The sequence below is a fragment of the Narcine bancroftii genome, chromosome 6, assembly GCF_036971445.1.
Source record: "Narcine bancroftii isolate sNarBan1 chromosome 6, sNarBan1.hap1, whole genome shotgun sequence".
Taxonomy (NCBI): Eukaryota; Metazoa; Chordata; class Chondrichthyes; order Torpediniformes; family Narcinidae; genus Narcine; species Narcine bancroftii.
The window spans coordinates 85,843,196-85,870,792 of record NC_091474.1 but is presented as its reverse complement, the minus strand read 5'-3'; the positions used below and the strand labels follow the sequence as shown (position 1 = coordinate 85,870,792).

Below are 27,597 nucleotides of genomic sequence, written 5' to 3'. Positions count from 1 at the left end.
ATTGTTAAAAATCAACTAAAAATTTAGGACCATATTTAGGACTTTAACTTTGCATTCTCCTCTTTTGTCAGAGTGAGCAAATCTTTTGTAAAGCATAGTATATTAATGCCACTTTATACCCTATGTGACTATGAAATCAGATATTTAAAGATAGATTACTTACTGTGAGCGCTGAATCTCCACGTTGGCCCTAGAAAATGGAAGAGTATTTAGTTTCACAGTATCAATACTTTTTTTATATTGGATCTTGAGAACATTCAGTTACAAAATGTTATGAAATATTACAGACCAGAAATGGACCATTTACCTCATGATATTTTTGGTCCATGACTAATATTAGAGTTTTAACATCTTCTAATCTTGACATTTATTTTTTCTTTCAGACGTTATCCACAACAGTTCATGCCACTAATAATTTTTTAAAGTTATGATCCATCAGTGCAATAATAAATTCTCAGATGGACCTTGCTCATCTACACTAATGCTGCAGAGAACTTTGGGGAAATGGACGTAATGTGTTGTGTGGGCGTGTGTGTAGGAGTTCATAGTGCGTGCACGTGCGGGCGTGCGTGTGTGTGTGCGCGCGCGCGCGCTGTGCGCGTGCCAGCTGCTTTTGGGATGATGGGATGAACGGGAGTGAGATTGATTTTTTTGTAATGTGCTGCTCACTCCAATTGCCAAGTCACAGAATTTTTTCTGAATTATTGGAAACTCCAGGTTGAGTTCAGTCTGTTAGACATCCAGTGTCTGGAAAACATAATGCCTCTTCTGCAGTCCTGCCCCATTGTGAAAATTTTGCCAAAGTACCAACTCTGACAACTGAAACAAATAGTTACGGATAATGATATATAAAATTCATAGATTATATTTCTCATTCTGTTTACAGTGACTATGACTGCATTTCAATAAGCCACATGTACGTAAGTCTCACAAAAGAAATGACAGGCAGACAGTGCTTTCCATATGAAGCCATTGGTGATGCTTCTTAACCATTAGTTGTGGTTGGTTCATAAAAAATTCCTTCTGAAAGTTTAACCTAATGGAGCTGAATATTTTAAACAATGGGAGCATTTTTGAAGAGGTGCACAATTTGTGAGGGAAGTAACTCCCTAACTTGTCTTTATGTTGAAGTACATAAAACACTTCTTGATCATTTACTGGAACCCTCCTCTCCCTCCTACCCCAAAGTTTTTACATCTTTGCTTATGTTCATTGTCATCTGTCTATCTGGTCCAAGTTTTACAAACAAATAGTCAAAAATTGAAACATTTAATGGTAACATCAGCAAAATGAGCTCACCTTGTCACCTTTTGGACCACGCAGACCCTGTGCAAACACAAACAGTGAGCTGTATCTAAGTGCTAACGTGTTCAATCAAAATGGCATCTTTAAAGTTTTATGATGCATTATAAAAAATGGAACTTGAGAATTAGGGCGGCATGGTTGGTGTAACTGTTAGCGCAACACCTTTACAGCACCAGCGTTCAGGACCGGGGTTTGAATCCTGCGCTGTTTGTAAGGGGTTTGTACGTTCTCCCCATATTGGTGTGGGTATCCCCCAGGGGTTCCAGTTTCCTCCCACCTTCTGAAATGTACCAAGGAAGTAGGTTAATTGGGTGTAAATTGGGCGGCACAGACTTGAGGGCCGAAATGGCCTGTTACAGTGCTGTATGTCTAAATTAAAAATTAAGTTAAACATACATGTATTTATTTAATTTGTTCATAAATAAGAGTAAGACAAAATATGAACAACAACTGTGTTAGAAACTTAATCATGAGCAAAAGCAGAAAACTGCAAAGACTTCAAAGTCATGTAGTGAAGCTCATGGAAAAATATATTAAAGTCAGCACAGAGCTCCAGTACACAAAAATTATGCTCATTCAGATTATGCACTAAATATTGATCCATGATAAGTTTTATTTTTTGATCTTCTTTTAAATGATTGGTGGACTGAATGTGGGGAACAAAACTCTACACAGCATTTTCAAGTGGAACACTGGAGTTGAGCTGGTAGAGATCATACTTGGACCTGCTCCAATTATGTTGTGGAACAGTGTCAAAAAAAAGGAGAAAGATAACACACTTCACTTCTTGTAAGGAAAGATAAATTATTTTATTGGCTGTTATACCCGCTTCAAACCATTGTGCACATTGTAAAAAGGGATGCAAAATAGACTCCAGAAACAGAACAGCACAAAGTCTTTATTTAAGACATTGTTAGAAACTGTGCTGTTGGAAGAAATGTGTAAATAAACCTTCACAAAGCTAAGAATGGGATTTTCCTTGCAACTGAGACTTCAGCCATCTATTTAGCTGATCATTCCCTTCCCTTTCCCCATCAAGCTAAGATTCCTGTAGCTCCTAACACTGACCTCACATCTTTCTCTACTTTCTCTGATTCCCTTTGATCCTCTAGCAGCGGTTTTTGGAAGAACATTTATTTTCCCCTAGTGTCATTTTTCCCCATCTGTTCCTACTCTTATAAAACCCCTCACTCACACACTTCTTTCTAGTAACTTAGCAGGCAGTAATTGACTATTTTATTCATCTTGTTTAAAGGAAATTGGATATGTTGGGCAACTGAACCAGCCTCCAAAATAAAGCAAAAAAAATGTTAGTTAACACAATACTAAACCAACATTTAAAAAAACTCACTCCCAAGAGCGCACAGCACATTCAAATTAGGCTTGAAGGTTAAACTATTCAATCCTTGTAATTATGCATTTGTTTAAATATATTTGAAAAGATTGCATGGCAATATTCACTTGAGGGAATGGTCTTTGAACATCAATTTGTCCTTTGTATTCTGTGCAACCCTTGGTGGTCAACATCGTACCAGCTTCCAGTTAATTATTTAAGATTTATCAATAAATATTGAACATGATTGTCAAAGACAGCAAGGTTCAAAAACTGCTCAGAGTGCAACTTTGATCAGTTTCCAAGATGGAATTGGAATTATGATTTTTAGATCTTAAAATATTTTCAGGTGGGCTAATAGCCAAGAATAATTTTGTCAGTCAGGAGCATGCAATGCTCAAATATGATGCAATGATTGCTGCTCCTTTGGTTCAATGTCAGTTTGGGAAGTTTTATCCCTCAAGGACCCTACTGCCCAGGCCATGCCCTCTTCACTCTGCTACCATCGGGAAAAAGGTGCACGAGACTGAAAACAAAGACCCAGTGGCACAAGGAGAGCTTCTACCCTAATGCCTTACTTTGATTTTTGTTTCAAAAATTTGATTTATTAATCATGATAAGTCGTATATTAAAAATACAAACGAATAAAACATAATACATACATGATATTTTTACCCCTTACAATCCTAACCTATCCAACCTTCCCAACCCCCCTCTAAACTACCCCAAAAGAAAAGGAAGATAAGAAAAAGAGGAAAGAAAGAAGATGATATCAATTAACATAACACTTCAATTATTTGCCATGGTTTGGAGCAACACCATCAATGTGTGGGAAAAAGATTAATAATTCAACCCCATCTATTCCAAATATGGGCTCCAGGTTTTAACAAAAAAAGAATAATCTTTCCATAAATTATATGTGATCTTTTCCAAATCCCATCACTGCTACTTTGATTTTCTTGAGCACTATTTTTATTTATTTTTGTAAGGTAGTTTTTATAAATCCACTGTGGTGCTGATGCAAAACTACAAATTTTAGGATTTGTTCATGAGAATAAATTCTGATTCTGCTAATTAAATTGGAGGTCTATTTGCTAGAGCTTTCCCACAGTGGAATCATCTATGAGCCGCAACTAGGCCTCAAAAGGTAGATCTAAATTTGGACTCGATTCCTCTTGCAATAAAAGTATTGACGGTCTGTTTTGAGATTTTCTGAGTGATGAAAGAAACTCTTATTCCTTCGGTCTCTTAGTTACCAAGCTACCTTCCTTTGAGCAAGTAACATGACTGAAAAAAATTTGAAATGGTCATTTGTCCAACTTATTTCTCTGGGATTTACCAACAAAACAGTACAATTCACCAAAATGTGTTTGAAAATGCAAATTCTCTCAATCACTTACTTCTTTGATCGTGCTAACCACATTATTCTGAATGCTGGTCTGTAACCCATTGTTCTCATGCGTTATAACATTTCAAGAACAATTTATCTTTGAATTGGTATGTACTGGAAAAATGGAGAAAGACAAACAGCACTTTGGAGGAACGATGCGGTCACATTTAATGCAATGTGACTGGGTATATTTTAGCACTGCTAGAGCTTAAAAGAAGGAAGTCTTATATTGAGCATGCATCTGCAAACAGTCATCCTGGCTACATCTGCCTGGCTTTAACAAAGCTGAAGTCTTGGAGAAGGAACAGAAGTTAAAAGGCAAATTTATTGGCACATCAAAAATGAAAAAAATGTTATTTTAAGGAACAAATGGAGTGAATTATGGCTTGCTTTCACTTAACACTAGACTATAGACTATGCAAATTGCAATATACACAAGGGAGCAGAGGAATTGTCAGACTTCAGGAGAAAAAGGTCCATCTAGTATGTTATGCAGCGACAACTTAGAGGATAGACTGGAACTTTAAAACAAATATGCACAGCACCTTGACTCTTTCTCTACATAATGTCGAAGCATGTGCAGTCATTTCAGCTTTGCAACCCCACTCTTCCATTCATTATCAATCCTGAATTGATGTTGCACTTGGGAGTTGTGATATATTCTCTCTCATCATATTCCTTGTAAATTAGTCTATTATTAATACCAATGCATGAATATCCTTGCTAAACAATTAAGAATTCCTACTTACCTTTTCTCCCTTATGACCAGAATCACCCTTTGGTAAGAAATAAAACAATGAGATATTAGGGTGCTAGCCCCCAAGCCTGCTCTGGCATTTAGCAAGATCATAGTTGGTCTGTGATTATAATTTCTTGTACTTATCATTTTTTCCTAAATTTCAAAATATTCATGGTTATCAATCATAAAAATATGATATGAAAATGTTAATAATTCTCCAGCATCAAATGCTATTTGTGGACCAGTTACAAATGATCTTCCCTCTGTGTGTGGAAGTGTTCTCTAACATTCAATTAATCTTTTTGATTATACCTACCAATGAATAATGTTTCAATAATCTCTGGCCATTGACTCACAATTTGATTTGGGGAACCACTTTTCTCCATTCTATCCTTTTTCTGTGCCCAAAGTTCTATTTGGCCTATGTTGAAATTGTCTTTTTACTGTAGAAGGGTGAATACAGATAGATAAAGGATATACGCCAGACAAATGAAAAACATTAAACCTTGAGAAAAGATATACTAGTTTTGCAGGTGGTGCAGAGTGAGGGGGGGGGGGGGGTTGCCAGCATGATTCCAGAGAGGAGGAGGTGGGCGGTGGTTAGCCTATGAGGGTAGATTCAGCGCAAAATCATTGAAGAGCCCTTCCACCCTGCACACAGCATCTTTCAGCTGCTCCAGTCAGGAAAGAGATACAGGATTATCAGAGCCAGCACCACCAGGTTGAGGAGCAGCGTGAATGCTGAACGACCAAAGGAACTGCTCACACTAAACATCTGAGACTCATAGTCATGAAACAACATTTATTTATTTCTCTCTGTGTGTGTGTGTGTGTGTGTGTGTGTGTGTGTGTGTGTGTGTGTGTGTGTGTGTGTGTGTGTGTGTGTGTGTGTGTGTGTGTGTGTGTGTGTGTGTCTGTATAATTCTTGTTCTGTTTATCTGGTTGTGTGAGTGTTTTCAATTGAAGACCGGAGAACACTGTTTCATCAGGTAGTAGTTGTGTCAGCTTAGCGCCGACATTGGTGATTTCAGGGGTTTTTATGAGACACTAAAGGCGGTCCTCTACCGGCATCACCTACGGCTCCTAGAACGCTTCCACCAGCGTCGTCTCTGCTCCATCCTCAAAATTAATTGGAACGACTTCATCCCTAACATCGAAGTACTCGGGATGGCACAGGCCGACAGCATCGAATCGACGCTGCTGAAGATCCAATTGCACTGGGTAGGTCACGTCTCCAGAATGGAGGACCATCGCCTTCCCAAGATCGTGTTATATGGCGAGCTCTCCACTGGCCACCATGACAGAGGTGCACCAAAGAAAAGGTACAAGGACTGCCTAAAGAAATCTCTTGGTGCCTGCCACATTGACCACTGCTAGTGGGCTGATATCGCCTCAAACCGTGCATCTTGGCGCCTCACAGTTCGGCGGGCAGCAACCTCCTTTGAAGAAGAGCGCAGAGCCCACCTTACTGACAAAAGACAAAGGAGGAAAAACCCAACCCCAACCAACCAATTTTCCCCTGCAACCGCTGCAACCGTGTCTGCCTGTCCCGCGTCGGACTTGTCAGCCACAAACGAGCCTGCAGCTGACGTGGACATTACCCCTCCATAAATGTTCATCCACGAAGGCAAGCCAAAGAAAGGCGGTGTACAGCCCCTCATCCCAAGTCCAAAGCCCTCTGCACAGCTCAGATGGCGAAGTCCTCCTCAGCGACAAGATCTCCATCCTCAATCGATAGTTAGAACACTTCCAATCCCTTTTCAGTGCCAACCGCTCAGTCCAAGAATCCGCCCTGCTCCAGCTCCCTCAACAACTCTTGAGTCTAGAGCTGGATGAGGTCCTTACCCGGGAAGAGACATATAAGGCAATTGAACAACTGAAAAGTGGAAAAGCAGCAGGTATGGATGGAATCCCCCCAGAGGTCTGGAAGGCTGGCGGGAATGCTCTGCATACCAAACTGCATGAGTATTTCATGCTCTGCTGGGACTAAGAAAAGCTGCCTCAGGACCTTCGTGATGCCATCATCATCACCCTGTACAAAAACAAAGACGAAAAATCAGACTGCTCAAACTACAGGGGAATCACGCTGCTCTCCATTGCAGGCAAAATCTTCACTAGGATTCTCCTTAATAGACTAATACCTAGTGTTGCCAAAAATGTCCTCCCAGAATCACAGTGTGGCTTTCGCGCAAATACAGGAACTACTGACATGGTCTTTGCCCTCAGACAGCTCCAAGAAAAGTGCAGAGAACAAAACAAAGGACTCCACATCACCTTTGTTGACCTCACCAAAGCCTTTGACACCGTGAGCAAGAAAGGGCTTTGGCAAATACTAGAGCACCTCGGATGCCCCCCAAAGTTCCTCAACATGGTTATCCATCTGCACGAAAACCAACAAGGTCGGGTCAGATACAGCAATGAGCTCTCTGAACCCTTCTCCATTGACAACGGCGTGAAGCAAGGCTGCGTCCTTGCACCAACCCTCTTTACTATCTTCTTCAGCATGATGCTGAAACAAGCCATGAAAGACCTCAACAATGAAGACGTTTTACATCCGGTACCGCACGGATGGCAGTCTCTTCAATCTGAGGCGCCTGCAAGCTCACACCAAGACACAAGAGCAACTTGTCCGTGAACTACTCTTTGCAGACGATGCCACTTTAGTTGCCCATTCAGAGTCAGCTCTCCAGCGCATGACGTCCAGTTTTGCGGAATCTGCCAAAATGTTTGGCCTGGAAGTCAGCCTGAAGAAAACTGAGGTCCTCCATCAGCCAGCTCCCCACCATGACCACCAGTCCCCCCCCACATCTCCATCGGGCACACAAAACTCAAAACGGTCAACCAGTTTCCCTACCTCAGCTGCACCATTTCATCTGATGCAAGGATCGACAAAGAGATAGACAACAGACTCACCAAGGCAAATAGTGCCTTTGGAAGACTACACAAAAGAGTCTGGAAAAACAACCACCTGAAGAAACATACAAAGATCAGCGTGTACAGAGCCGTTGTCACACCCAGGCTCCTGTTCGGCTCCAAATCATGGGTCCTCTACCGGCATCACCTACGGCTCCTAGAACGCTTCCATCAGCGCTGTCTCCGCTCCATCCTCAACATTCATTGAAATGACTTCATCACCAACATCGAAGTACTCGAGCTGGAAGAGTCCACAAGCATCGAATCCATTCTGCTGAAGACCCAACTGCGCTGTGTGGGTCACGTCTCCAGAATGGAGGACCATCGCCTTCCCAAGATCGTGTTCTATGGCAAGCTCTCCACTGGTCACCGAGACAGAGGTGCATCAAAGAAGAGGTACAAGGACTGCTTAAAGAAATCTCTTGGTGCCTGCCTCATTGACTACCGCCAGTGGGTTGATATCGCCTCCAACTGTGCATCTTGGCACCTCACAGTTTGGCGGGCAGCAACCTCCTTTGAAGAAGACTGCAGAGCCCACCTCACTGACAAAAGACAAAGGAGGAAAAACCCAACACCCAACCCCAACCAACCAATTTTCCCTTGCAACCGCTGCAACCGTGCCTGCCTGTATCGCATCAGACTTGTCAGTCACCAACGAGCCGGAAGCAGACGTGGACATACCCCTCCATAAATCTTCATCCGCGAAGCCAAGCCAAAAAAGGTTGTGTGATCAGATGACAATAAACTTGACTTGAGTTACCTGAGATTACACTTGCTGGAATTCAGAAGAATGAGAGGGGAGCATATAAACATATCCAATTATGAAAGGAGTCGATAAGATAGTGGCAAAAAAGTTATTTTTACTGGGAGTTGAGTCTAGAAAGAGAAGACATAGCCTCAAGATTCAGAAGAGCAGAGTTAGTATGGAGATGAATTAGCTTTTTCCAGAATGTAGTGAATCGGTGGTATTTTCCACCCAAGAAAGCAGGATGTTTCCTCACTAAATAGACTTATGACATAGTTATATTTTTGCATAGTCGTAGAATTAAAGGTTATGGAAAAGAGGCAGGTTGGGGGAGATGAGCCCAAGGCCAGATCAGTCATGATCTTATTGAGTGGCAGAGCAAACCAATGGGCTAGATGGCCTACTCCTGCTCCTATTGCCTATGTCCTTGTCAACAGATGAAACCATAAACAGTGCAGGCCATCCCATATGGAAACTCTGGAAAAGGTGCAGTTAGATTTATTCATTTTTTTCCTCTATTAACATTGCTTTGTAATTTTATACTTCCATTATGCTTCTTACAATAGCTTTCTTGGTATCAGCAACAAAGTGGAATCCAAAGTGGCTTTCTATCCCATCAAAAAATTATTTCGAACTATGGGTATATAATTGTACCCCCAGATACTTCTGGGAAAATATAATATTCTCCCAATTCCAGAACCAGGTCATTATCTCAATTTTATGTCTCCTTTCATGAACCCAATTTCCAAACCAAGGTGATTAATTGTTTTTAATTCTGTGAGCTTTAACTTTGCCTACCATTCTCTTATAATGTCTTCTGGGATCATGTATAAATAACATTCATATCTGAGTCATATCTTACAAAATTTTGACACTTTTTTTTCATGCCAATACAGTGTTGTGTATTGTTGCAGACTTACTCACCTTTTCACCTTTTGAACCAGGTAAGCCCTGTGCCAAAATAAAATCAAGTTAGAATTTGACTAAACTATGTTTTGAATTGTGACATCACATGCAAAGCCCTCCCCACCATCGACAAAATCTACAGGGAACGCTGCCATCGGAGAGCAGCAACAATCATCAAAGATCCAACACCCATTCTGTTCTTGCTGCTACCATCAGGAAAGAGATTTATGTACCACAAGACTCGCACCACATTCAGGAACAGCTGCTCCCCCTCCACCATCAGACTCCTCAACAACAAACTCAATCAGCGACTCATTTAAGGATTCTTACTTTTGATCTTGATTCTTTTTCTCTCTCAGTTTTGCAGTCAGTTTGTTTGCATGTCTTTGTTTACATTGAGTACAGTTCTTTTTGTACTACCAATAAGTAGTCATTCTACCTCACCCACAGGAGAAAGAATCTCAGAGTTATGAGGACATGTATGTACTCTGACAATAAATCTGAACTTTGAATTTTACTAACTTTAGAATACAAGAAAGAGTCTTTAGAATCATGCATATAATTATCACATAATGCGAAAAATCAATGAATAATAAATGATGAAACGTTGAAGGGTTTGTTATAGTCCAACCTTTAGTAGGAAAAGGTGAATATAAAAGGTTAATATTTTCAACTTATACGACTCCCTTTTCAACAACTCCAAAAGTCTTTGAAACATTCTCCAAAATGTCTGGTAATAGAGACAATTATCAATAAATTATTCCAAATTTCCTTAAATAGTCTAAGTATTACAAACTATTGTTGCTGAAAATTCAGCTTCCTGGAAATAAATACTGAGAACTTTCTTATGTACTTTGGATCAGGAATCAAAAGTTCTGTTGTTCAATACTACATAATGCCTTTAGGGCTTCATTTTTGATTTCCTTCTCGACAACTTGAAGCCAGATAACAAATGCTGATTTGTAAATGTAACCTGTGTTGTCTAATTGCTAACACATGCACGAAAATTTTCATGCATCTACTTTCATTGTAGTAGCCATCAAAATAATCATGCCTATAAATCTGCAGCAGTATACAATGCATGTTGGACAATCCTAACAGAGTTCACAGAGAGAAACTTTTATCTTTTTATCAGTTCAATGATCAACGAACCTGGGAGCATTTTTCCAGAGCATTTCTTTTGAAGATACAAGCTTAATTTTGGTTACACTTACCATGTCACCTTTAGGTCCAGCCATTCCCTGAAATAGAAAAGATAAAATATTAAATTCAAGAGCACTGATGAAAAAAAATAAGATGGTAAATGTATTTAAAATTTACAACTCTTTCCCCTTGTTAAATTGGATAAAAAGATACAAGTTAAGTCTGACTGATGTCCAAATTTATGTGTGTGCTTGTCTCTCTTTTTAAATCAGATCCTGATTGTTGTTGTTTACAAAATCAGGGAGGACCCCTACCACCCCACACACAGCTACTCCCATCAGGAAAAAGATATAGGAGTATCAGAGCCAGCACCATCAGGCTGAGGAACAGCTTCTTCCCACGGGCAGTGAGACTGATGAATGATTGATAAAATAACTCTGCATGAGTCCACTATTTATTAATAATATTTATTTTAATATATGTATATCTGTACTGTGTTTTATTTATCTGTATGTACATAACGTCTGTACATGTTTTGCACTGTTCTGCACTGTGGACTGGAGAACACATTCATCGGGTTGAACCTGTACAACCGGATGAAAAATAACCTTGAACTTGAACTTGACTAGAAGTATTCTATATTTGGTATCATAAGAACGTAAGAAATAAGAGCAGGAGTAGGCCACCTGGCCTGTCAAGCCTGCTCCGCCACTCAATGAGATCATGGCTGATCTGATGATACATACAACTCCAGCTGCCTTTTCCCCATAACCTTTAATTCCCTTCCTATGTAAAATTCCATCTAACCTTGTCTTAAGTATATTTACTGAGGTTTTCCTTCACTGTTTAAATGGGCAGCAAATTCCACAGATTCACCACCCTCTGGGAAAAGCAGTTCCTCATCCTAAATTTACTACCCTGAACCTTGAGACAATGTCCTCTCGTTCTGTTCTCCCCTTCCAATGGAAGCAACTTATCTACCCCTATTTTATCTATGCTTTTTATAATTTTATATTTCTATAAGATCTCCTCTAATTCTAAATTCTAGCTAGTACAGTCCCAGACAACTCAATCTCTCCACCTCAGTTAACCCCCTTCATTTCTGGAGTCAATCTGGTGAACCTCTCCTCAACTGCCTCCAAATCAGTACTCCAGGTGCAGCCTCACCCGTATCTTGTACAGTTCCACCTCTCTTGCAATGAAGGCCAACATTCTATTTGCCTTCTTGATGGCCTGGTGCACCTTCAAACCAACCTTTTGTGATTCATGCACAAGCCCTCCCATGCTGCAATTGCTAGCCATTTAGATAATATTCTGATCTTCCATTTTTCCTTCCAAAGTGAATTACCTCACATTTGCCAACATTGCACTCCATCTGCCAGACACTTGCCCACACACTTAAACTATTTATATCTCTCGGCAGACTCTCCTTATCCTCTACACAAATTTCCCATAAATCAAAGACTTTCTCTCTATATCTCTCTACAGACTCTCCAAATCCTCTGTATGTATTCCATAAGTATAAAATCAAAGGCTTTCTAAATGAATTCAGCAATTACTTTAATAATGCCTTTGTCAGAATACTATTCTTTTAATTAAAACATGGAGAGGGAAAAATTACCCACTTAGTTATTAAATAGCAAAAATGTTCTGAATGCAAACTATAGGGTGGCAATTTCAATTTCAGAGATGAGAGTTTGGATGCTGATCTGATTAATCCTGTCAAAAATTTGTGTTTGAAATTCCAACCCCACCAATGAATGGAACAATGTTGGAAGGTCAGATGTTGCAGTACTAATGAGATCAAACAGAACAGCATATTTTGAACATTTTAAAGATTGGAATGGGATGCCAGTCAGATCCCCAGAGTTCAAATGTCATAGTATGTGGGATTGAAAAAGGTAAAGTCCAATGAATCACTGTGGATCTCAATGGAGTTTCGAAGTCCATGGGGTTTCCAGTCTACTATTAGGGGAGACTGGGGTGGGTTTTTTTCCCCTCTGGAGTGTAGGAGGCTTTAGGGGTAACTTTATAGGTGTCTATAAAATTGCGAGGGGCATTTAAGTTGAATGGGTCACTGTCTTTTTCATGGAGTAGGAGAGTCTACAACTTGAGGACTGAGGTTTCAGTTAAGAATAAAAAGTTATGAGGAACCTGATACAGAGTGCAATAAGCTAGCAGAGGAAGTGGTAGGGAAGGGTACAATTTAAAGCTTTAAAAGACGTTTAGACAGGTACATGGATAGGAATGGTTTAGAGGGATATTGGCCACACAGGTAAATGAGATTAGCTCAGGAAAGCAATTTAGCTGGCATGGATGTGTTGGGCTGAAAGATCTGTTTTAATGATGCAAAACTCTATGCCTGTGCTATTTCTGGGATATTTCATCACACAATATATTATATAATGCTCCAAGTAATGAAAATGCATCAAAGATTGACCACCTACAAAGCAATGAGCAGTCCAGGGCACACTGGTCAAGATCCCCAAACAGGTCTTCTATTTGAATTGGTCATTGACTTGATTTGTGAGCATCCTCCTGCCCTCACATCATACCCCAGTCCAGGGAAATACATTTATGGAAATGCAACTGGTCTACTACAGCAGATCAGTTTGACCAGAATTAGTTCACCAGGCTGGTTCCATACCTGTACATTCAGCTTCAGCTTTGGGACAGAAGGCAGACAAGTTTGAGTGCAAGAATTGTCTAGGAGTCTCCCAGAATTAAGTAAAATCTCAGAGCTGATTGATGTATTTGTCAATATGTGGGAAGTCATCCACATGCAGACCATGGATCGAAACTGCTTAATACCTCGGGGTAATTAGCGAGGGACAATAAATGCTGGTTTTGCCAGTGATGTCCACATCTTGTGAATGAATAAGAAAGAAAGGGACTGTGGTCGCTGATGCCTCATTTGCTTTGGTCAAAACAAAATGTCGCAGTTTCAGGAGAATCAGCGTGTAATTAAATGATCCAACTTTTACATGAATACTGTGAAAATTATACTGATTGGTTACATTGTGGCCTAGATTTGTAACTTCAATACCAAGGAATGCAGAAAGTGTCATGTCCATCAAGGACACCGACCGCCTCCTATCCATGGAAGACATCAATGTAAGGGCGCTGCTTCAAGTAGGCAGCCAACATCATAAAAGACCACCATTATCCTGGCTACACTTGCTTTACTCAGCTACCTTCAGCAGAAGGAATAGAAGCCTTAAATCCAGCCCCATGAGCTTCAAAAACAACTTTTCCCCCCCCAAGAACTATCAGACTCTTAAACCTTCTGGAGCTGTTCTAACAATGCTTCAGGAACACCAATGGCCAGTCTACACAACTGACACAGCACATTTTTAGCTTGACCAATCAACTGTGACTACTTATTATTTCGTTAATATTCTCTTCCTTTTATATTGTCTTTATTCCTCTTCTTAGGTGTTAATTGAACTGACATTATTGGTGTGTTTTAATGTCCCTGGGAAACTGAAGCAATTAAGATTTACATTGTACATTGTACTGATCTGTGGGACAATAAATTCTTCATTCACTCATTCATATCATGATGTTTTATAAACTTAGAAATAATACACAAAAATGATAAATAATACTTACAGATTTACCATCCAATCCTATAGGGCCCTTCAAAAATAAAGTAAACAATGATGAATACAAATATAAGATTGAATCATTTCAAAGCATAAAATTCAAGTCATTCAATTTGTTTCCAAGTAATTTTAACATCAACATGACAATGAATCCATTAGTTAAATGAAAGGGTAAGCAGTGGAACAGTTAGTACACAAACACAGAAGCAGAAGATGCTCTTTCCCAGACTTGTTTAGTCACCAGTAGTTTGTTAAGATGCAGTTTTTAGCTGGCTCCCATCAGCTGGTAGTGAAGTGTGTAAAGCACGCTGAAAACCAGTCAGTTTTATTGTTTCAATATGTTTTCCAAAAGGAAAAAAAGACAAACGGAAGCAGCATGGCAAATTGAACACAACACAGTTGGCAAGAAATCAATATGTTAAATGGTAAATCATTTCTACAATATTAACTGTTAAAAGATTTTTTTTTCCAGTTTGGTGCAAGCTCCAACACTCAACATCTGGCCATTTAATTGTTTACTGAAGGTGTGAGTAAATTAAAAGCACAAGAGAAAAGGTTTAAAGTGCTGTTGGATTTCACATGGATAATTCTGAATCTTAAACCAACACAGTACTTTAGAATAAATTTGTGCTTTATTGCAATGCATAGATCATGTTCAAATATGAACCAAGGTATACACAGTATTTTTGGACTCAAGCTGAAGCCACAGTCTCGACTTTCCTAAGCCTTGAAGAATATTCTATTCTGAACCTCATTACTTCCCTACTAATTCCCCTGCTTATATTCTGTGGCTGTTTGTTGGATGCATTTGACTGTTCAGAGTGCAGCTGAATAATGAGCCAATTTCATCCCCACAGCTGGCTTCATGTTTCACTGATATTTTGAGCTTAAGTGGTGAAGATTTATAAACTGTACCTTGCCTTCTATGCAGCAAATTATTCATTGTTAAAATGGTATTACAAGCAACATTTATTTTCCTAATCAACAACATGCCAAATATAACCACATTCCCATTGCTTCCTAATACTCAAGTTCCCAAAATGTTCCATGGGATTGTAATCAAAGGTTGATTCAATGCCAGGTATATGTGTTTCACCTTTTTGCTCGCACAGTATTCAAAAACTCTTCGTGTTATTATCTAAACAATGGAAACAATAAGTGAAGTCCCGATCTACAGTGGCAGGATCATTGGAACAGAGAAAAAATTAAGTTCCTTCTTTTTTCGATTAAACTCTGATATAATTTTGATCTCTTTTATTATGTATTAATCTTATGCTTGTTACTATTGATTGGTAAGAATATTATCGGTCTTCACTAAATGAATGAAATCCAGGAAACTTTCACACCTTGTTTTTTTAAATGTATTACATAGCAATATTTGTTGTAGCAAAACATGAATTTCATGACATGTTCATGACAATAAATTCTGATTCAGTAGCAGTGTCAAGTTAGAATGAAAGATGTCCAAACCAAATTTCCAGGTTAATATTTGTATGTTTACATGGAAGAAGCGTTTGCACATTTCACAGCAATCTAAGTCAGTATTATTAGTCATATTCTTAGAAAGCTTTACATGTCAGTCGAGACTTCAGATTTAAATTTCAACCATTGAGACAGTTTAGAAAACTGAAACAGATTTTTCATGCCTCCATTAACACCATCAGCAAAAATAGAAAGCTAGTTGTTGAACTCATGGTAATTTGTTGAGCACCAGCGGCTGTTGACGGTGATGGTATGATAACAGTGAGTGGGCATCAAATTAAGTCATCACGTGAAGCACTTTGGGAGGTTTCTGAGGAAGCTTTCTTTACCTCAGACTAAGCATAGCATAAAATTAAAATTGTTACTGTTACTAGTGACAAAAATAAATGTTTGATAATTTAAAGTATTGTATCTAAATGTACATGAATTCACCAGAATTTTATAAATATACTTTGAATTTACTATTGTACTGGAAATGCCTCACAACTCTGCATTCTTGGTGGAAGCCCCTAGTGGCCTGGTACACTGTTGGGTGATGTGGCTGTTGTCTCCAAATCTGCAGTCACTTTCAGATTCCAGGCTGCAGTTCTGTTCTGTCCTTCACATTGTGAAGAAATGGAATTAATCAATTTCCCTTTGTAACCAGCTCATTTTTGACAAGACAATTGTATCAATGTCCCAAGGGGCTTCACAGGAATGTTAAAGTGAGGATATTTGCTGCTGAGCTTTTAGCAAACTCACTGGAATGGAACCCAGAACTTATGAGAACAATTTTAATATGGGGAGCAAGCTGAGCTCATCAGCTCACCAATCAAAACCGTGCGACTTTACGGCAGGCAGCATGTGCAATGTCAGAACTCGTAGGACAAAGTGGGATAAAATATACAATTAATTTCTTTCAGAGTCTCCACCTATTCAATTGCACAAATCATAAGTAATTTGGTATCAGCAAGATGTTAAATATTACTGAACAAGGGGATTTCCAAAGGAAAGTTTCTCTCAAACGTCAACACACCGGATATCCTGGGAACCCTCTTGCACCTGGCTGTCCCTAAATTAAAAGAAAGCACAATGGGAGAAAAAGTTAATCCAGATCAACACCTTCTATTTACTTACCACTTGCATTTATAAGAGCACAAGCAAGACATTATTTTATTCCTTTAACCTGTTTGTAATAAATTTTCTTCTCAAATGAACCATTCTAAACAATTATCCTCACGAGCAAATTCACGCAACTCATTTTAATGAAACTACATGCAGAAACTGAAGAAATAAAAGAGAAATTATCCCTGCATCAGTTAAACCAGAAACCCAACTGTGGATGAATGTCATTACCACCATCAGTGCATGTAGTGTTCCTTGTAAATTTACTGCTAGTTCTCCAGTGTCCTGTTCTAACTTTGCCAGAGCAAAAGGCCAACTGCAAGGCTAATTCAAACATTTGAACCTCAGATACACAGGCAGCAGAACTGATCTGTGAGCTTGCACAGTTTTAGCTTCAAGAGGAAGTATTTTTATTAAGGGAAGAATGAGAATAGGGAGGGAAAAGAAAGATGCAAATCACTTGGACTCATTACTCCTACTGGCTGATCGTCAAGTCGGTACGTCTTCTGTCTGTTTGCTACTTGAAGTTTGTCTGACAAACAAATCCCAGTGCCTGTACAAAGTCAAATTAAGGGTCAAGGCTCTTTCTGAACATGCCTCAGAACCCCAGCAATCTGGGAATTAGTGCTCACTGTTGCATTACAGAAAAGATCTGTGGTAAAGTGGGCAGCCCTTGACAAATGAAAACTTCCATTCCCGCTTGGAGGGGTGCAGATTCGGGCTCCCCAAAGTGCGGGTGTGCATGGAGGGTACTCATGCCTTTAACAGGCACTTCCCTGGCAACTTCATGTGTAAACAACCCTTTGCTCATAGAAGCAGTTCTTCTGTGCACTGTGTAGCCTATGCATGTTCCTCTATTGCCTGATGATGATTCTGCTTCCCGTCCCCACTGCGGTGTGCACTCATTCTTTGCCAACACTTCCAGTAGCTGAAAGAAAGGGCTTGCATTGTGGTCTGACCCTTGAAGAGCCAGAATGACTTCCTAAGGTCAGAGCTATAAGGAAAGGGACTATTAATGGGAGAAATATGACACCTACCTCCAGCTGTTTTTTGAAATCGAATACTGTTACACCAGGGAACCTGTTGGCATTGTCTTGGAGCTGGTGCTAATTAATTTCACTATTTCTAAGAGCTTTTCAAAACTGAGTTGGGGAGACTGCTACTGACAGGAAAATGTGGCATGTAAATTGGTAGGTCTGCACTCACTCAAACAAGTGGCTCTAAACGTGCACACTTAGCGCACACATGGCTGGCAAAATGCACACGGTTCGTGCAGCAGTTAGCGCAACACCATTACAGTGCAAGTGATCAGGACCGAGGTTTGAATCCCATGCCACCTGTAAGGAGTTTGCATGTTCTCCCCGTGTCTGTGTGGGTTTGCCCTGGGGGCTTCAGTTTCCTCCCACCCTTCAAAAAATGAACTGGGGTTTTAGGTCAATTGGGTGTAATTGGGTGGCATGGACTTGTGGGCTGAAATGGCCTGTTATCAAGCTGTATGTCTAAATTAAAATTTATGGTAACAACTGAACTGAACCTGGCAAAATCTACCACAGACTCAGTCAAAAGGTTACACTTTAAGTCCTATTCCAGAGACACCAGTGAAAAAATGTATACTGACTAAAACAATTTGTATTTAAACTCGCATGGTATTATTTCGAAAGGATCAAGAAACTCAACCCAGGCATCCTGTCAAATAGCAAAGATTTTGAAAAACAAACTACTTTAGGAACTCATCAGGTTGAATGAGCAGCGTCAGTGATAAAAAAGAATTGTTGACATTTTGGATCGCAACCCGTCATCCTTACCCTTCACTAAAGAGAATGCTTGGAAGCTAGCACAATTCTGCTTCTGGGAAGTTGCTGTAACTAAGTTGGCAATCATTGTTCCCAACAGAAGTGACAAAAATTTCTTCAATGGCTGCAAAATGCTATGGGATGTCCAAAAGAGGATCAAAGTCACCATAGAAATGCATCTTTTTCATCTCAAGCAAGGCATCAGGCTGAAACACGATCTTGCAGCAAGCAGAGCTCTCATCAGAAATAGAAGTGCTGGCTGACTTCCCCTGCCTAGCATGTATGCCAATTGACCCATCTTGTCATCACCCTAGCTGAGCTCGGGCTAACTCAGCACCATGAGAGAAATTAAACCTCAGGCTTGGCTGGACTGAACCAGTGAACAAACACAAAAGCTTATAGGTCTTTATTGTGCAAATGCTATTGGTGCGACATTGGTGACAGGCATCAACGTGACATCACGCTTCATTTAAGGCTTAGTTTCATGATCTGTGGTTTGTTTCTTGCATTGTATCTTCACCTCAATGTGAAGTTCAATCATTGTGAAAAAAATCTTTGCTACAACTTCTGAAATGTTTGACAAATTCAACAAAAATTGGGTTTAATTCGTATTAGTGAATCTTAGATTCCACTTCTGACTGCTCTTTGCAGATACATTAAATTATAAAATAAAATTAAACAGTCAAATTGACTTTTCCAATTTTGTCTGTTAATGTTATATAACAGTCAAGTTCCTCAAATGATTTCAAGAGTTGACTGGCTAAGGATCCAACCAATGCTATAGCACTTAATCACAATATTTGAAGTCCATTTCATTTAAAGCTACTGAGATAAAGCAGACTGGTTGTCCAGTTATTTGTTTGTCATTTGTTAAATACAAAATATGGGAGGGAGTAACACAGTCCCAAGCTGTTCCTCATTAGTAATGGTTTATTATGCTGCTTTTGATGGCTAACTAGAAAACCAGATGGTTAAACTATGTTGTCACATTGCTGTGGACCTGACTTAAGCTGACATGAGAGTGAAAAACACTGTAAATAAATCAATTCTTTCTGGTATATTTGAACAGGAAATAACACATCAAAGAAACAAAATGCTTTCCTATCATCTTTAAAAGGACGTTCGTTGCCTTTTCTGGCACATTGACAAGTCCACTCTAAGCAATTCCTATAAAGGCATGGCCCTAGTTATCAAGGTTTATAATAAAGGAAATGCAACTCCAGAAAAAATATAAATGGACTTTAAACTAAAAAATTGAGAAAAACCTGCTTTTGGGCAGAGTTCATTGTAAAATGGATTTGATAATATCTTCCAATTTATGATTCCACAATATGCAAACAAATAAGAATTGTGTATTCAGCAGATGTTAATTAATATAAATGTGAAAAATATTCATAGTTTTTTTCATGTTTCTCACGACATGGAAGAAGGCACTTCAGCTCACTCTGACTATTACCATCTATGCTGTTCCACAAGCATTTTTGTTAAATCCTATACATCTTATTTACTCTAATGACATCTATGGACCATAGAATAAAAATAACGATATTCATACTGTTGATTGGTTTTGTAAAGATACTTTTAACTTCTGAATTTCTTCCTAATCAGTCCTTTATTTTAAATTATGCTTAAAGATAACTCATGAATGTTTTCTGAAGAAACTCTAAAAAATTTTTTCCCAATATTTATATCATTGTGTTATGTTTTCTTGTGTGAAATGTACAGGGTTAATTACTATTAAAGGACAATGATCCACACCAAGATCAGTGCAATCTGGCCCTTTGTCCTGAAAAATCATGCAGCCATTTGGATTTTACAATGCAGGGGTTGCCCAGTCCATCACAGCAGTTGCCAAATTTACATATTTGTACGTATTTACACAATACAGTTATATGGAATTCAAGCAACCAGCTAAAAATCAATCAAGGAAAATAAATAGATAAAATTTGAAAATAAATAAAAACCAGCTAAAAATCAATCAAGGAAAATAAATAGATAAAATTTGAAAATAAATAAAAATTTTAATAAAGATCTAAAATTGTAAAAGTAAATGTTCTCTGAAGCAACACATCAACCTTTGGTGAAGATGGGAACAAATATTTAGCCAGCAGAGGGTCTTGGTCGTGCTTTGCTCAGAGCAGCTGTTGGAATAACATTGTGTGCAACAGCAATGGTGTCGTCCAGGATAAAGAGCTGGTTGATGCCCTCGCAGCTGGGGTGACTCTCTTAAAGTGTCTCCTTATCTCTGCTTAGTCAGAGTCTTTATTAGTATATTATTAGGTACATTAGTAAGGTTTTATCTGAAAACTTGGGAGGTGGTTAATTATGATATGGCACAGTGAGTGTAGTGGTTAGCACAATGCTGCTACAGCGCCAGTGACCAGGGTTCGAATTTAAATTTAAATTTTGTAAATTACAGGAATTATCTGAGTAAAGTGATCTTCACATAATTAAAGACTACAATACTGATTTTTCTCAAATTACTTTTCATTTTGCACTGTCTTTTGTCTTTTAAACTGTTTATTCTTAATGCTGTTGTATTAGTTAGGCATTGTAAGAGTCTCAAGCAACTGGAAAACTTGGTTTTCTGGCATGTTACCATGCTGTACGTCTACATTTTTAAAAAGGTTTACCTACCAGTCCTTGTAGCTGCCGGCTACCACAAGTTTTATTGTATATGCACGTAGGTTCTAATTTAAAAGAATCAAATAAAGAGCTTTCCAAATTAAGTGTTTTCCATTAATTGATTTTGCGTCAATATTAAGATGATGGTCTGCTTAATAAAAATGGCATTATTTAGAAATTTGAAGGAGCATTGCCACATTATTTCCAACACTTGAGCAGATAGTGCATGTAAAACAAATTGTGAAAAAAACAGAATTGTAAACCATCTAATAGTTTTGATTTAGAGATGACACAATGAAATTATTTTGAATTATTTTATGATATGAATCTGAATTCAAAGTCCCTTTCATCTAATAATATGGGCAAAATAAATGAACTGCACTGGATACTTCTTAAGTGAACTTAGATTCATAAATTTCATATTTTCCATCATTATCATGATGTTCAATAGGGCCATTTGACCCATAATCTGACAGTTTCTAGACAATCATGATAATCTCAGACCTTCGTTTGCTTAGTAAACCATGCTCAGTTTCTTCTACCACCCACCTTCACGTGGAACCATTTGTAATGAATCACACCTGGGGAAAACTCACACCATCACAGACTGGCACAGTGGCTCAGCCAATAGAGTTACATCTCCATTGACCTGGGTCCAATCATGACCTTTAGTGCTGTCTGTGTAGAGTTTACACCTGCTCACAATAACTGCATAGGTTGCTTCTGAGAATCCAGTTTTTTTCAACATGCTAAAGATATGCAGGTTAACCAACTGCTGTAAGCAATTCCAGATGTCTGAGTGAGTGGTGAAATCTGTGTGGAGTTGATGGGAATATCGTGGGGAGAATAAAATGAGATTTGTTTAGAATGGGAGTATATGAGTACTTGATGGTTTATAGGGACTCCATGAGGCACAGGAATTGTGTTAAAGTACGTCACAGGGAAAACTTGCAAACTCCAAAAAGTCAGCACTCTAGGTCAGGATCAAACCCAAGACTCTGGAGCTCTATGGAAGTAGTGTTAACAACTGCACAGCTTTGCTGTTGAATCTTTACTCGCATTCAAAACTGAAATATTTGCATAAGAGACCATCACTAACTTTAGAAATTTGAGGCATAATTACAGTATTTGTATTTAAAGCACCAACAATATATGGAATTTATCAAACAAGGTTTGACAATGCACTGGAAAGTAGTATTTTCTTCTTTACCTTATCAACGACTTGCATTTGCAGAAAAATGGTTGCAGAGAAAGGATATCACAGTCATGTTAACAGACAGAAATTGATCTGACGCTGTGTAGATATTTTGACAACTAAAAGAAAGAAGAGGAAGAAAGAGAGAGAGGAGAGAGAAAAGAGAGAAAGGAGAGGGAACAAGAGAGAAAGAGAGGAAGAGAAAAAGAGAGAGAAAGAAAAGGTTTAAGGAGAGAATTCCAGAGCTTTGGCCCAGAACAGCTGAAGACATAGCCGCCAACAGTGGAACAATAAAACCCAGGAATGCTGAGGAGGCCGGATCTGAGAAGTGCTGGTAACAACTGCTGTCTACCGTATGCTGTATGTCATACAGCATGCAACAATGAAGTTTCTGCATTTGCTTGGTGTGTTAACCAGGCTCTCTCAGAATAACACAGGCAAAAATAAGTCTCACTTTGAGACCAATAATATTATTTTGGCACTTTGGTGACTCTTGTTGCATCTGCGTTCAGCTTGTTGGTGTGATGAACCGTGGGTGTATAAGACAGCCTTTTCCCTAGGATTTTTATCCATCAGGGCAGCATCAGCTTCTGAAGGTGCCTAGTCCTCCACAAAATGGTGTGAACTTCCTGGAAATATGGCATTAACAATGAGGAAGCTTTTATAATCTACAGTTTCCTACACATTGAGGGAGTGGAAACCATTCTTATTCATAAGAAAGACTGGCTCATTAAGAGGAGTCCATTTCGGCACAAGTGCAGTCAAAGGCTGAATACATGCGAGGGAATCCAGTAATGCTAGCAACTCGTGTGACAAGACGCCACTTCCTCCTCACTGAAATCAAGTAAGTACTCATCTACCCATGAATGGAGAACCTAAGAGACCTCTCTAAAGCTGTGGTGAACAGCGATTTGGGGAACGTGACAGAGATCTGCTGCAGCTGCTCGGAAAGATCCTGTGGCAAGGAAATGCAGTGTCAGTAATGACCTTGACTTCCATGGAGAGGACAGTTCAAGCATGGAAACATTTCCAGAGATCTTCTCACTGAACACTTGATGGTAGACTTGAAAATTCTGAACCACATTGTTCAGCGGTCTACATAGGGGGTGGTGTGTGCAAAGACTCTTTGGAAGTTGGCTCTTTACAGATAGATCTATCCATCTCCTGTCCTGATGCTCTTGATCAGGCAAAGGAATGCAGATACCTCCAGTAATGGAACTGCCGACTGTATTTTGCTGAGGGCCCATTGAATGAGCAGTGAGCTGGCTTACCACTGGAAGGAACAGTCACTGCCAGTTTAAGCACACTTTGTGTGGACTTTGGAATGTGCATGAGCAGGCTGTGGTTTTGACATGGCCGACGTCAGCAGTTTGTTTTTGACATGGCGAGGAAAGTGACAAACTAGCACCAGCTGCTCCTGGTTCAGATGATGTTGGTGCTCAGAAATGAGCCTTGCATGAGCATGATGTCATTTAGTGCGCATCTGAAGCTGGGTAATGGTCACGCACACTGGTACTGATCACGATCGGAAACATGCTGTCCAATTACATGATTGCTGCAATTTCACCTGGAAATGATCCCAAATTGATTTATTCCAGGTGAAAGCAAATTTGCATCACCTGGCACTGTTTTTGCTATTGTTGTACAATCCAATTTTTAAGTAATTTTTTTTTCTGCAACATAGAGACAGTTCCAAGCCAGCATTAACACTCAACACAATCTTTCTCTCAACCTTCATCCACTCATCAACAATTGTTTGCCAAAACTGGGAAGTATTATCTTTGAGGATATTGTGAGGTATTTTCTTTGAAGCAGTTGGACGAGAGCAGATATAATGTGTGCAAAAAATGCTTGAATAGTCATAGAAGGTCAAGAAGAGTCAATTTCGCTGAACAAAGGAGCAACCCAGGTTTAAGACCAAGTTTGGAGAGGAGTTGTCAAAAAATTTCACCACGAGTAATGGCAGAGGGTTACAGCAGAAGGGGAAGACAGCATAGAGCTGTACTTCACAGTTTGTCATCCCATTTAGAATATACTTGGTTGAGTATTTGGAAGTGCTGCAATCTCCATAGATGTAGATCAAAATCTGGGATTAGGCTGAATAGCAAATTTGGCTGGTATGTAAATAGTGAGTTGAATGGCATTTCCATGCTACAAATGTCTTTGATGTCTCAATCGTCCCATTGGATTGTGAGTTCCATTCCCTTAGATAAAGAGGTTTTTGAAATCTCATTATATTGCTGACCATGGACTGTGTTTTGCAGCTAGCAACTCCTTGCATTTGTGCCAAGAGGTTCAGGACTTCTATAACTTGCTAACAGCTGTCCAGCAGGAATTCTGCCACTGGATCCCCATGAGGTTTGGCGATGAAGTATAAATACAAGAACTACCCAGCATAAAGGCTTGGAAATATGTTTGAACAACGAGGCCCTTCCTTGCTTAAAAGTGTCCAAAAGGAACTAAGTTGTTCATATTTAATTGTTTATATTATTAAATTGTTTGACTTTAGATCAAAGCATTTGTGTTTCTTTGTATTCAAGCCATTGAGTTTTACAACACAGAATGAGGACCTTCAGCCCACCATGTCAGTGCTGGTCTCCAACTACCCATCTCTAATAATCCCATTTACCAGTAAATGGTCCTTTGCCTTTTAGTTGATGGTTCATATGGTTAGCTATTTCTTAAATATTGTGAATGAACTTGTCTCCATTCCTACTCAGGCATTACAGACCAGTTTTATGTTTTTATTTATTTCAATTGTCCTTAATGACAAAATTGTAGTACTTGGATTAATTTGTATTTATTTTGTGTTTTAAAATATTTCTGAATGTCAAGGGTGGGGTTTAAGTGGTGTTGAGAGGCTCCCTGTGTGGTGTCTTTTTTGGAGCAGCCTTTCACAGCACCTCAAATCTTTCACTGTCATACAGCACAGAAACCGGCCCTTTGGCCCACTGAATGTATCCTGGCCCTCAGTCACACATTTACTTGAATCCAATTTTATTTGTTTTACATTCCCACCAACTTCCTCAGATTTTACATTCACCTATATATGAGGAACAATTTACAGTGGCCAATTAACCCATCAAACACGCACATCTTGGTGATGTGGGAGGTATTCAGAGTCTCAGGCAGAAAAACTTATGATCGCACGGAGACTGTACAAACCGCACGCACGCACGCATGCGCGCACGCACGCACAGAGTCTGGGTCAATGGAGCTGAGAGATGCCAGATGGAAAGGTTGGGGTCTTGGATCTGGGAAAATGGGGACCTTGGAAGATTGAGAGGAATACTGGAGAGTGGAGAAGTGGAAGTGCAAGGCCCAAAGAAAATCATGCCCAGGCCAACATGATGTAAGTGCCTTGTTTCCTACCAAAAGCACATGCACGAAGAATAACATCATCCGGGCACTTTTGGAGAGGAAATGACATCCCACATGCATAGGTCACTCACAAGAGGTGCCCAGTCAATTTTACACAACCACACACTTGTCATCACGTAACACCACACAAAAATTTTACTTTCAATCATGACATTTAAAAATGTGAAATATAATTGAATTTCATGTTTTTGTTGCCCATTTTGTTATTTTAGTATAAACAATAATACAATCAGATGAGGAAGTTGTAATCAATCTCCTTGGCAAAGAGGTGTACTACACAAGTAAAGCAGTATAAATTTAACTACCGGTAATTTTTGGTGTTCATTTATTAACAAATAAGAATGTTATTAACAAATATCTTTTAAACTTGCACAGATTACTGAGATTTTTCTAAATTTTTGGTGGATGTGGGTAACAGTGACAAGGCCAGCATTTATTTCCTATCCTTAATTGCTTGAGAGAAAGTAAAGATGGGCCACTTTTTCAAACCACTGAAGTCCTTCAGGTGCAGATGGACCCAAAGTGCTGTAGAGAATGAGGTATGTGAGACACATACAGTGATGATAAAGGAATGAAGTTACATTTCCAAGTCTGGATGGTATGCAATATACAGTAAAACTCCCAAATCCAGACTGCTCAGGGATTGGGTCAGTCCAGATTTTTGGATTTTACAGATTCTCGGGCAGTACATCTGTGATGCTTATGTAATGCATGCATGCACACAAAATAAATATGGATTCTCAGGTAGTCCAGATTTTAGCCGATAGCTTTCAAGAAATCTGGATTTTTGTGTGATGTGGATTTATGGGATCCAGATTTTTTGGACTTTTATTGTAACTCATCTTGAATAAATGAAATTAAACAATAGTTAAAACAATAAACTGCAATGATTGGGAAGTGTCATTTGCTGCACAGAGAGAGAGAGAGAGTGAGAGAGAGAGAGAGAGAGAGAGAGAGAGAGAGAGAGAAAACGAAAGAGAGAGAGAGAGAGAAAGAGAGAGAGAACTGCAGAAGATTCAAATCAATGGTGGTAAATATTCCACTTTTTCTTGTCCTGACACACAGTTACTGAGCACACAGTGAGCAAGCAAGGAATCATTAAAATACAGTAGGACTCACAGGAGGGCCACGGGGTCCAATGATTGAGATGCCGGGATCTCCTGGAGCTCCCTATAGTAGAAGGGGACAAGCCAATCAGACCAAACATTCACTAGAATCCATACAGAAACATTTAATGCTTTATTGTGCATCTCTTCATTTGTGACAAAGATCTCCTCCTGGAAACTACTTGCAATCAACATTCTGAATAAAGTGACTACCTATCCTAATATATTGTGCATGAAATTTGAAAGGTCAAGACTCCAATCACAGTTGTGGCACATCATTTTCGCAGTAACAGCTTTTTTTCCTGATTGTCATTTTGTACAAAAACAGATAGATATTAAATCATTTTTGATTAAAATGCAAGCAGAGATATATCATTCTTTAATCATCAATGTTTTCATTCCCCCTTTTACTGCCTTTCTATGGTTACTGCATCTTGTACTACCCAGCGCCAAAGAAAATGCTGGGCCATTGGGAAGGCAGCTGGATAGATTGACTGATCATGCATGTATAAAATAGTTTGTTACAGTGAGTATCTTCTTCTTTCTCATATTGTTTTCTCCTTGCTGTGGGAATATTTATTTCATTTTATGATACCACTTGGAATCATACAACAAGAGGGGGAATTAGAACCAAGGCCATACCCGTCGCAGCTCCTTGAGAATGCTCTGGCAATGGTCTGGTTCCTGATCACTCAATGTTCTTCTGGCTTAAATTTACACACGGGTAATCTGGGTAACTCATAAGCAGTCAAAACCCAGGCAGTTTCCGAGGCTCTCCTAGCCTACAGATCTGCATTTCTATCATATTTCTATGTAATTCAAGGCATCTGAC

The 27,597-nt window shown here is 39.2% G+C and overlaps 1 protein-coding gene across 1 annotated transcript in view; it reads right to left on the bottom strand.

Moving 5' to 3' along the window:
- The window catches only part of col13a1 (collagen, type XIII, alpha 1), a 137,718-nt gene that overhangs the window by 93,060 nt on the left and 17,061 nt on the right, over positions 1 to 27,597 (bottom strand). Inside the window, exons 5-12 of the mRNA XM_069885600.1 lie at positions 26,779 to 26,829; positions 16,577 to 16,612; positions 14,087 to 14,113; positions 10,546 to 10,572; positions 9,350 to 9,376; positions 4,778 to 4,804; positions 1,300 to 1,326; positions 164 to 190 (exon numbers count right to left, since the gene is read on the bottom strand). Coding sequence (XP_069741701.1) covers positions 164 to 190; positions 1,300 to 1,326; positions 4,778 to 4,804; positions 9,350 to 9,376; positions 10,546 to 10,572; positions 14,087 to 14,113; positions 16,577 to 16,612; positions 26,779 to 26,829 — 249 coding nt within the window. The remainder of the gene's footprint in view (positions 1 to 163; positions 191 to 1,299; positions 1,327 to 4,777; positions 4,805 to 9,349; positions 9,377 to 10,545; positions 10,573 to 14,086; positions 14,114 to 16,576; positions 16,613 to 26,778; positions 26,830 to 27,597) is intronic.